General features: G+C 42.7%; 1 protein-coding gene across 1 annotated transcript in view; it reads left to right on the top strand.

Annotated features, from left to right (window-relative positions):
- The window catches only part of POLR1E (RNA polymerase I subunit E), a 58,159-nt gene extending 46,730 nt beyond the window's left edge, over positions 1-11,429 (top strand). Inside the window, exons 9-12 of the mRNA XM_073591597.1 lie at positions 419-549; positions 2,407-2,488; positions 3,711-3,842; positions 11,035-11,429. Of these exons, the coding sequence (XP_073447698.1) occupies positions 419-549; positions 2,407-2,488; positions 3,711-3,842; positions 11,035-11,191 (502 nt within the window). The 3' untranslated portion in view covers positions 11,192-11,429. The remainder of the gene's footprint in view (positions 1-418; positions 550-2,406; positions 2,489-3,710; positions 3,843-11,034) is intronic.
- The last annotated feature ends 795 nt before the right edge of the window (positions 11,430-12,224 follow it).

Below are 12,224 nucleotides of genomic sequence, written 5' to 3'. Positions count from 1 at the left end.
TGAGGCCTTCAAAGAACAGCTGTATTTATAATGAGATTAAATTACACACAGGTGGACTCTATTTACTAATTAGGCAATTTCTGAAGGCAGTTGGTTTCACTAGATTTTAGTTAGGGGTATCAGAGTAAAGGGGGCTGAATACAAATGCACGCCACGCTTTTCAGATATTTATTTGTAAAAAAATTTGAAAACAATTTATCATTTTCCTTCCACTTCACAATTATGTGCCACTTTGTGTTGGTCTATCCAAAAAACCCCCAATAAAATACATTTACATTTTTGGTTGTAACATGACAAACTGGAAAATTTCAAGGGGTATGAATACTTTTTCAAGGTACTGTATTTGGGTAACTAGGTGTGTGTTTACTTATAGGACCCTTGTTCACCAAGCCCACTAAATCTCTTCTTTTTCACACAGGCATACTTTATTTGTCCTTCAAGAGCTCCGAGAGCTTAAACTGGCAAAGGACCCTGACCGTCAGGCTCGCGTCCTGTGGTATTTGGACATGTTGATTAAATTCAGCCAACTTAAAGTTGCAAAACGGAAAGGTTCGTTCGATAAACTGCAGTACCCCAAATTATCAATAGATAACACTTACAGCTTATTAGTTGAGAGAACCATAAATGAGGGACCTAAAATTAGTTCTCACTCATACTCAATATGTGTTGTGCAATCATCGTTTTCATACACGTGCACTCCCTATGCATGCATTTTCTTTTATATGTGCAAAGCAGGGATGCTTATTACATTTTTTAATTTAAATTTTTTAAAGGCTTTGAGTTTTTTTTTTACTTAGCTTTATTGCTATCACAAGGGGGCCAACAAGTTCCCTACGTAATGTAATTGGGCAGGGTAACAGGTACTCTTTATGTGGATATTAGGGGTCTATAGGGCTCCAGATGTCTCCCTTGCCCTCTGCTGAAACCAGCTGAGCACATATGGTGCTTGATCCACTATTTACCGTTTTCCAGCAAGGATTTCGAGCTGAGTGCTTCTAGGCTCACACTTTGCCAAGTACTGTCACCTATAGGAATACTGGACAGTGGCAAACACAATTAATTAAATTCCAGCCCAGGATAACACCTCCTACTACCAGCATGCCTCTGTTTTGTAAAAGCTGTGCAGAGCGTATTATTATAAACAGAGGGGTGGGACAAATGAGTCCCTCAATGTACTCCAAGAATAGGAATTCTATAGTGAGTACGAAAACCCTATTTTCTCAGTTTATCTTCCAGAACAGCACATATCCACAATCCAAATAAAAAGAGCACAGTCACCTAGTGTCCTCTGTATTTGTGTTTCCTCTGGCCTAATAGGAACATAAAAAATGGTTCATTTTTTTTCCCTCAGGCTTTTATGCTAGTTGCAGAAGCCTCCTAGTATACAGTATGCTTCCTCCAAGATTCCAGGGACAGTGGACTTGGAGGGGATGCAAAACTAGGGTTTCTAGGCTACTTTTGTTAGTAGCCTAGGTGTGGAATCTTACCTTCACATCACCTTCTCAGTTTTCCCCAAGGTTCCTTCTCGGCCGAAAGGGAAGCAACTCTCTGTGGCCCTAGTGGAATCCTCCATTACTCACATTTGATCAGGCTCCGAGTTCAATGGGTGGTTGAACCCCCTGATGTGTAATACTGATTTTTATGAAAGAATCATGGCCGCTGACATACCCAGATCTTTTGAAAGGAGATTTGCAAGGCTGAAGCAGGTTCATACTCCACCCCCTAGGTATCAGCGAGGTTGGAGCGGGAGTCCAAGACTATTTTGAGATAAGTGACGCATGTCTGATAAGCTAAACCACAATGCATGAACCAGAACAGCATGCAGTCTGCTGCACTGTAGGTCCCCCTGAATAGACGGCCATATGATAGGTATGTGAGTATACCCTGGTGCCTGCATCCACAGACACCAGAAGGAGAGTGCCAGCGGGTGGGAGATGGAGCAGTAAGTGGACCTGGATCTTCCCAGGAGTATTACAGCAGATTATTTTGGTCAGCAATGCTACACCATGCAGTCTGATTCCGCCACAACAACTGCTATGAATCTGGCAGGTGATGTGGTGCCAGGGTAGGTTGATGGGGGGCATCCTCTCTATGGGTGTTTGTGTGCCTCTTACAAGTCTTTCCTCTACCGCCGGGCCAATAAGAAAGCGCAGCATGCTTCGTGCATGTGCATTAGGGTTTGGCTTAGTGGAGATGGCAGCACCCGACAGCCGATCCGAAATTCGGCTGGGGTGCCGACATTGCAGGCTCCCTGGACAGGCAAGTGTTCTTATAGTAAAAGTCAGCAGCTATAGTATTTAAGGCTGCTGATTTTATTTTTTTATTTATTTTTTTTCCCTAGGCGGAACTCCTTAAGGGGTTAAATATTTAAAAAAATATATATAAAAATATTGTTTTCAATTGCAGATCTTATTACCAAAGGATGTCCAAGTATTATTTGTGGAAATTTAATGAAGAACTTTTCTGTAATAGTTTATAAGGATGGCAGGTAAGATACATTCATTTGCTGCACCTTTCTTCAGATATTTTTAAGGGGGATATGTTTACTGGTGTATTTTGAAATTTTTCTATCGGTTTCCCTGGGACAAGTAAGGCTTACATGCACTTTGGTGCTTTTGCCCATGCAGAGTAAACAGGCTGCGTATTATGTGTACCAGAATAAGGAAAGGGATGATTGGCACTCAGGATGACATCCAAAATAGTATTTCTTTATTAAGTACTTGTTTATTAAGTAGCTGTAAAACATTCTACGCGTTTCGGTCGTTAGTCCTTAGTCATGGCTAAAGAATAATGTCCAAAACGTGTAGGCTGTTATGAGGCACCAATGCGTGAAACACTAACAGTCTGTCACTTAGTGGCAGTGAACTTTGAAAAATACTTTTTTATTGCTCTCAGCCGCCTCCAGTTGTTTGGGAGAAGAAAAGATTACAAGGAGGAAAAACAAAGCAGTTTTATGAGGAATAGATTACAGGGTCTTTAGGTAGTGGGTGTGGTTGGATTATTTTTGGAGAATAAGGAAATTGTTTATTGTTGTCAGGCATATGTAGATTGCAACATCATATAATGTCCTGCACCCTTTTTATTATTCAGTCTTCTTTTTTTTTTTCCAAGTGTCACAGCAGATTTAAGAGCATCCCCTACTGTAGCTTTTTTGAAAGATTATTATATATGGACTGGAATAATTCTTATACAGTACATGGACTGGTATTCATACAGACAAATTATAAAAATACCAGTTGATGCATCTCCTCTTGGGCGACTGAACTCTAAGGACAGAATTTTGAGTATTAGTCCTTTTTCTCTTTCACACTCTATGGACTTGTGAATGAGCACCTGACTGTCTAATATAATGCTTGCAATTGTTATAAAAATACATATTGATTTGCGTGCAAGGATCCCTTGAGGTAAAACAGTATGACATGATGTGTCTACAGTATACTGCTGCTGACAGCACAAAACTGCTCATTACACATGGAGAGCTCTTGTCAGTTTCCTAGTAAAAGTCATGGAGACTGGCAAGGTTTCCTTATTGAGATTTATACGCTGGTATGGTTTGCAGCAATCCATATACACCTTCTAAAGTGACTGTAGTTTGAAGAAGCCTTTCTTGCGTGAGCTGGAGTGCCTGGAGGCGCATGTATGAATCATAAAGTGTGGTGAATAATTTATTTGTCCTGGGCTTTCTAACAGCTTGTTTTCATTTCCTCCAGGGTTCAGAATTCTATATCGGGGACAATGAAATCTAAAATTGTGGCCTACGTCATAGCCTTGGCATTGCACATTTCTAATTTTCAGGTGGATCTGACATGTTTACAGAGGGACTTGAGACTAACAGAAAACAGGTGATTGTGTCTGACAACTGCATAGCTTGCATATTAAAAGTGTAAAAACAATACACTATCCACTTGGGAAAACCAATATTCTACCTTACCTGAATGTGCTAACTTTCATTAGCACATTTAGGTAGGGCTAGAATATTGGTTTTCTCAAGTGGACAGTGTATTGTTTTTACACAAGTATCAAAAGCTTTTTAAATTAGCCTCTAAATTAAGCATACTTGCGGTATTTGACTCTTGAAGAATTTTGTTGCTTAGGGTGGGGCGATCAATGGGGTTGATTTACTAAGACTGGAGAGTGCAAAATGTAGTGCAGCTCTGGATCAGTTTCCAGGTTTTTTTGTCAAAACTTAATTGAACAAGCTGAAATCAGAAGCTGATTGGCTACCATGCACACCTGCACCATGTTTTGCATTCTTTAGTTTTAGTAAATCAGCCCCATTATAAGTTCTACACCTTGTTGATCCATTTATTGTCTGATTTTGTGAGATTTTCGTACTGGTATTATGTGAATTTTCTGTTCTTAAATTATAATCCCTGGTCCTATTCCTCAGTGCCATGCATGCAGCGCAATGTAAGATGCAAAAATCTGAAGCTAAATTGACCCTAGTCAGCCTTTTCCCTGATCTGAGGCATAAATAAGATTGCAATTTATGTTGCTATTTTGTTAGAAAAATCTACCCACCACACTTCTGCCCTGTTGTGTTTTTTTTTTTCTCAATACGCATCTTACTGCATACTAGGGTGTTTCATGACAACCAATCATAATCATTTCGTTTCTGCTAGTCTAGTATGGAAAAAAAAAAACAAAAAACAAATTCTATTGGCACACACAAAAAATTAAAAGTAATAAAAAGGCTCCACTGTTAACACTCTCTTCCAGAATTCCCTTCTGAGACTGTGGTGGAGCATTAAGCCTCGTACACACAGTACGATTGTTGGCAGGGGGTTGTCTGTTGACAGACCGTTGTCCTAAAATCTTACCGTTAGTACGCTCCTTTTGACAATTGTCCAATTTTCCGCCAACAAATGTTGGATGACAGGCTAGTAAATTTTTGGTCGTATGGTCAGTACACAAATCTGTCACACAAAAGTCGAAAGTACAAACACGCATGCTCGGAATCGATGCTCGCCAAACACGAAATTAGCAGAAGAGTCCCTAGGGTGGCGCTCCAGAGCTGAAATTGCTCATAGTACGTCACTACGTTCATGTTTATGGCCCAACAGTTGTGTACCGTTAGTATGCAAGACAAGATCCTGGCACACACCCTTTTTACAAAAACCACGCTTGGTTGGCCAACAATAGTATCGTGTGTACGAGGCTTTAGAGTGTAAGCTCCTCCTGTGCAGAGACTGATCTGACTGGTTTAGTGCTTTCTGTACACCAAAGTGGAATGTCAGGGAAATACATTTGTCCAACAAGCATACATTTCTTTTTCATACATCATGGGACACAGAGTCAGGCTAATATTCATTACCTGCTGGGTTATACTTCATCATCAGGTGAATGGACACTGGTAGAACAAAGGTCTTCAGACAGGAAGTGATCCCCTATATAACCCTTCCCATACAGAAAGTATTTTCATTTTTTACCAGTGTCTGCAAGGTGGATGGTACGGTTTGTTTGAGATCTCTGAGCTCCAGGTCTCTATAAATGGTTCCAAAATTAATCAAGGGATTGACCAATCAGATCCTTTTGACACAGGCTTTTATGCTTAGATAAATGTACTATCTATCTGAGCTTCGCAAAGAAGACTCAAGATCCTGCAAGGTTTCGCTGGACCCTGCGGGCTGGAAATCCTGGACACTACAGCGCTAAGGCATTTCCTGCGGGGTGCTGTACAGGTCCAAGGGAGTGGACCCTAAATATGAAAAGCGTACCCAGTCCTTAAAGGTCCAACTGACAGAAACCCTCTGTGAAGGGTGAAGATTTGGGTCCTTAGTTTCTAAGTGGCCCTGCGCCTGAACGGGTAAGTGAAACCCCTTTATTTTATTATTGTGGGGTGTCCCAGTGATTGTAACAATCAGTCAAGCTAGCTAAAAGCTGTACACCTGTGTGCGGTGACCATACGGGGGCTAGCTGTGGGTGTTTGCAATGTGTACCTTTTTTGCTAGTGTCTGGCTGTATTTTACCTGTATGATGGTGCGCCATTTCGCCTGGGTTCGCCATGGCGCACGTGCGTTCGCAAGAGTGCCGCTGGGCTCAGCAGTTTGTTTGGCGGCCACGGCGCATGCGGCTTTACCGCACATGCGCCATAGCCTTTATCTGGGGGCATGAAGATTTGCGTCGTACGCGAATACAGTCACGACGCACAGAACGCTCCGGCACACACCCAGCTTATTTAAACTGTGTAGGACAAGCATGTGGTGCTTCCAGAATGCAGCTGTGAGACAGAGCAGGCTCTGAACAGACACTTACAGTGGTTAATTTTTCCTTACCCGGGTCACGTGAGTCACCAGGTGTTGCTTGGCAGGCTAAAGGTGCTTAGCAGGATTGTTGCATAGGGGTTTGGTGAGCCCTATTAAAGGGTCTCCCTTCTGAGGTGTTTTAATACTTCCCCCAAGTACTCTTTGTGGCTATTAAATGTCTTCCAAAAAGAGGAGTGGGACTAACACCACAGGGAAGGGCGCACCTATGTCGTCAGTAGTTCCTGATGAACCTAATCGTATCCCTAGTGTTGTATCCCCTGAAGGACCAGAGGCTTCTGGGCAATCTGAGCCGCTGCGCTTATCTGGTTTTGTGCCTACAGTCAGCGCTGCTGCTTCACCCTTTATCACTAAGGATGAACAGTCATCAGCCCTAGCCGTGTTAGAGCACAGGATTGCTGGCATGATTGCCTCCATCCCACAGGGTGGCAGGAAGCGTGACAGATCCCCCTCCCCGAAGCCTCCTAGTCTGGAACAGGAATGGGTTGAGGATGGGGAAGAGCTTAAAGCTCAGGATTCGGTGGAGTGCCCGTCAGATGAGTCTGCTTCTGAGCAATCTGGACACGAGGATATCCAGTCGATGTCTGCCTTTCAGTCGAAGAGGCTTTTGATCCTGACTCTGACCGAAATGGTTTGTTCTGCCTTTAAGTTGCCTCTTGCAGAGGTGACTGAGCCCCCCTGGTCCTCTTTGGGATCTCTGAGGCCTCTTCAGGTCGCACAGACTTTCCCTCTACACCCCTTATTGAAACAGGCAGTTGATTGTTAAACAGCTGATTGGGAACATCCTGACAGGACTTTTATTCCTCCTAAGAGGTTTTCCCTTTTATATCCCATGGATGAAAAGTTTGTTAAAAAATGGAGCATGCATGCCCTAGATGCAGTAGTCTCTTCTTTAAACAAGAACTTAACTTGTCCGGTAGATAACGCACAGGGCTTGAAAGACCCTGTTGACAAGAAATTGGAGTCATTATTAAAGGCTTCCTTTTGTTTGGCCATTTCAGCTATTCAGCCAGCTGTTGCAGCATTTTGTATTTGCCAGTCCGTGAAGGATCAGGTCAAACAGCCTGATAGGCCCAACCAGGAGGATCATCTGCCTGAAAATAAGACAGATCTTCCCCGAGAACTGTGTTTTGCTGTTGATGCTTTAAGCCCGGGTTCACACCTATGCGAATTAGATGCGGCTTACACCGCATCTAATTCGCAGGACATTTTAAAATACATTCATATGAATGTATCTGGTTCACATATGTGCGTTGCATTCGCACTGCGCATTGCACAAAAAACGTGTGCGTTTTTTGGGCATTGCGGTGCGAACTACAAGCCTATTATCTCCTATGGGAACGCATCTGATTCGCAGATGCATTGCGTTCTGAACAAGGATTTTCTCTTTCTCCTCACTACACCTCCCCCCTCCCCCCCCCCCCCCCTCCCTCCCCCTCTCCCTGCTCTCTAATCCTGAGCAAAAACGCAATGAATCCTTTGAACAGGAGATTTTTATCTCCCCAGTGAAATCTGAGCTTCAATTCGCACCGCACATGTGTGAAACAGGGCTAAAGGATTCAATACAGCAGGTTTCTCATCTGGCTCTTGTCTGTACGTATGCGCAGACTTTTATGGCTTAAGAACTGGTCAGCCGAGCTTCCTTGTAAAAAGTTATTGGCAGGTTTCCCGTTTTCATGGGGAACGTTTATTCGGTGATCACTTGGACAAATGTATCCAAAAGATTTCCGGAGGGAAGAGTTCTCTACTTCCTGTGAAGAAAAACACCAGACATCCCTCGTTTAAAAACCTAGGTACTGCTTCCTCAAATGTCTCCGTGTCAGGGGGGTTCCACCGCCAACAGGGCGCTAGGGCCAGGGGCAAGCCGCAAGGTTAGGGCCAGAAAAGGCCCTGGGTCCAAAATTTTTCTAAACCCAGCACCAAGCCCTCCTTTTGAGGGGATGCCCCCAATCCATCGGGTGGGGGAAAGGCTGCTGCACTTTGCGTACATTTGGAAAACAAAATTTTAGAACGAGTGGGTCACCTCAATTATATCTTGCGGTTACCAGCTGGAGTTGCTTTGGGGTTCCCCATCAGAGGTTTCTAAGATCCAGCGTTCCCTCGGATCCTCCAAGATGAAACGTATTGCTTCGGGCACTACATTATCTAGCGCATCAAGGAGTGATTGTAGAGGTTCCTGTATTCGAAAGGGGCACAGGGTTTTACTCAAACCTGTCTACGGTTCAGAAACCAAACTGGGACACAAGGCCCATTTTGGACCTAAGGTGGTCCCTGAACAAGTATCTATTGATACAGTCCTTTCGGATGGAGTCTGTCTGCTCAGTAGTAACCTTACTCCAGAGGGGAGACTTTCTAGCCTCCATCGATATAAAAGACGCGTATTTACACGTACCTATCTTTCAGCCTCAGCAGAGGTTCCTACGTTTTGCAGTAGAGGAACGTCATTTTCAGTTTGTGGCTCTACCCTCTGGGTTCCCAGGGTGTTCACATGCTGTTCATTTTCGTCCGATCTCTCCATAGGAAGCAGCGGCACTCGACAGGCCCCTCCCCGCTCAGTGAGCAGAGAGGGACCTGTCATCCGCCGGCTCAACGGAGATATCTTCCGCTGAGCTGGCGGACTCCGAGGCAGCGGATGCGCCTCGTGAGAATGATGCCTTAGTCTCCTGATCAACATTCCAAAACGAAGGGCCTTTTCAGTTCTCTCCCTTTCTTCAGTGAGGCCATCTGATCTGAATCGAGTTGGATTATGCTACGGTGGTTGCTTACATCAGTTATCTGGAAAAAAATAATTCTGATGTATCCCATAATAAAGAGAAGCAGATTTGCTTTTGTCCTGGGTGGTAATTCCCTCTCCAGCTCTAACTGCCGTGCCTGTTCCTGGTGTAGAAACTTGGCAGGCAGACTTCCTCAGACTTCCTCATTCTTCCACTCTGAGTGTATACAATGTCTGTTGCAGGTAGGGGATGTCAGACATGGCCCTCTCTGACCCAGGTTCAGCCATGAACTGTGTTGGATAATCTCAAGTCTGATTCACTTCACAGTGAATGCTCTGGTGATTCTGTAGGTTCAGTTCATACCAACTTATGCTCCCAAGGCTCAAGACCTGACCTCTCACAAAATCTACCTTTTTGATCTTGGAGAAGTACTATTCTTGGTACAAAAACTAGGTTGCCTTCACAGGCTGTACGCCGAGGAACAAATCTTTGCTTCAGTCTGGTCTGGATCTGTGTTGGGCCTTGAGGACCATCAAGGGTCTATTTTGGACTGTAGCTGTTTTTTTATGAGGCTGATTGCCTCTGCTTTTTTTTTTTTCTAGGGGCCCTTATACAGGGTGTTGCTTGCAAATGGTCTTCCTGTATTTTTCCCAGTGATTCTGTGAGGTCTCAACCTGGTACTCCCTCGGTTCCTTTGGACTGCCTCTGGAATTTTCTTTGCCAAGGCTTACTCACATCATTGCCTTTTAGTCGCCATTGCTTCTGTGTGCCAATCCTGAGGTCTTTCCAGGTACAGAGCCTTTTCTTGGCTTCATTAAGGACAAGGTTGTTTTGAGACCAGGGCCTCTTTTCTTCCTAGGGTTTTTCTTCCTAATTCACCTTGAGCAGGATTTAGTTCTGCTTTCTATCTGACAAGCTTGTGTTAATCCCTGTGGAAGTTTCCCTCTGTTCTTTTTGCTGTAACCAAAAAAGTGGTTCGCGTTTCTTTTAGTGGCCATTTCTCTTTGACTCTTTGATGCCAATTTTTCAGTTTTAAGGTAATTCATGCTGCTCTGAGCTTCCCTCCTGTTACATAGGCTTGTTAGCGCTGGTTTCCCTTGTTGCCCTCAGTTGGACTGCTTTGGGACTGTGTGATTCAGAAAACTTTTTTTTGACTTGCCTGTAAAATCTTTTTTCTTGAAGGTACAGTACAGGGCTGAGATCCCTGCCTTTTTGTTCCTTATGATCTTCCTACAAAAGTGAGGCTAGCTGCTGGGAGAGAGGTTATAGAGAAAATGTCCCTGACCATTATTACTATTATTATTTTTTTTTTTTTTCTAGTGCCCAGTCACATTAAGATAGCAGCCTATAACCCACAGTTAAGACTAAAGCATTATTGAATTTCAGAAGGAATGGGCAATTTATGCACTCCACAGTGGCTCTGGAACTTTTGCTCTCTGGCATCCCACATAACGCATTCCTGCCTGTATCATTTAAGGGATAACAGTAGCTTCAGAAATTATTACACAGTGGTAATAGGCAGATTCTGCACTGGAAATTGTAAATCTAAATCCTAAGAATCCTAAGGTATGCCTACCTTTACCGACTGTATACAGAGCTATCCCAATACACAGGCTGAAAAAATTTTAGGGTTAACGTCTCTATTCAGTCTGTTGTACTGTAGTAATCCATGAAACAGAGCAGTGCTAGGCATACGTGTTTTAGCATACCACAACACAAAGATGCGAACTGTCTGTGCATTGTGGTGCATTGTATTAGCAAGTATGCTGCAGGCCTGTTAAACACCTTCACTTTTGGTCAAATACATATTAACGCACATGTCGTAATGCGCAGCAGATCTTTGGCCATATAAGTTTCTGCTGAGGCTTAGAAGATTTTTTTTTTTTTTTTGTCTATGTGTGTATATATACATACATAAATAAAGGCTTAGCGCATGCACTGTGTTTGTTATACTTATCACTCAATTGCTGTATTACAAGAGTGAATGTGTGTGATTTTTTTTTTTTTTTTTTCCCATCATCAACCTTTTTTGATTCTAGCATATGTTTTGTTAACAGGATAATTGAAATTGCTAGAGCCATGAGGCTAAAGATCAGTAAAATAAATATGTTCTCTGATGTATCTTTCGAGGAAAGTCACAAGATTGCCACCCTGGAGCTCCCGCTGATCGTTTACAAACCAGCAGGTGGAATGAAGAAAAGAAGGAAGATGTAGGGGAACTGGGCCTAACCAGTTAACTGATCAGATACTTTATCTTTTCTAACATACCTGAAGTTATTATTTGTATAAACAGAACCATTATGTAATTTACGGTGCCTCTGTTTTTTTTTTTTTTTTTTTCCTCTATAGGACTTATTTGTGGGAAAAAAGTAATTTCTATTTTATGATTCTATAACGTGTGTTTTATTCATTATTTTTTTTGTATACCAACTGAAATATAAATTATATGAAAGGTATTTAAAGTGTCATTTTAGTCCAAACACATACAACAAACCAAGTTTAGCGCTGTCCCCACTATACCTATTCCAACAGTAAACGGTCTGTAAGTATATTCCTCGTTTAAGGTGTTGCAGCTCTCCCAAAAGTCCACTGGGTGGTAGACATGATTCTGAAAATATATAAAGACAAGAGAGAGCGCACGCCAGCCCTAGTGTGTTATCGTTTAATAGATGAAGATAAGTGTATAAAAAAACGATTGTTGCACTCACAAACATCCAGCGTTAAATGGCATAAACAGCTCCATAATAGCCTCCTCTCCTGGTCTGTAGGGATCTGTTAGCTCACAGCAACTAGCAGCGTGGTAAAGTATTTCAGTAAGCACAGACCGCCTGCTTCCTTGTGACACACACCGTGGCCTCCTTCAGGTCAGTGTCATTTTAGAAATGCTTTTTTGAGCTAACAATTGACAGAAATTTAGTGTATTGTTAGCACTGCTCTAAGTCTATGCATCTATAGCTTTATTAATGCCTGCCTCAGTTGAGGAAACCCCCCTTCCTGTCCTAGAAAGACAAAATGTGCAGTATGATTAGCAAAATCAAAATGAGCAGTCAGCATTCTTGTTTTTCTCTTTTCATTCATTTATTTTTAGCATTTTTGTTTAAGAATAGCTAAGGTGTTATGCAGATGCTTGGAGGTAAGCTGCTTGTTGGGCAGGAGCACCTTTACATCTCCTTGTCCTCCTGTAGTTTTCTTTTTTTCAGGTTCATTCAGACTCAGATGCAGGCCCCTGTTCCATGGCTTTAATGGT

The sequence above is a fragment of the Aquarana catesbeiana genome, linkage group LG01, assembly GCF_042186555.1.
Source record: "Aquarana catesbeiana isolate 2022-GZ linkage group LG01, ASM4218655v1, whole genome shotgun sequence".
NCBI classification, from domain to species: domain Eukaryota; kingdom Metazoa; phylum Chordata; class Amphibia; order Anura; family Ranidae; genus Aquarana; species Aquarana catesbeiana.
This window is presented reverse-complemented; position numbering and strand designations above follow the sequence as displayed.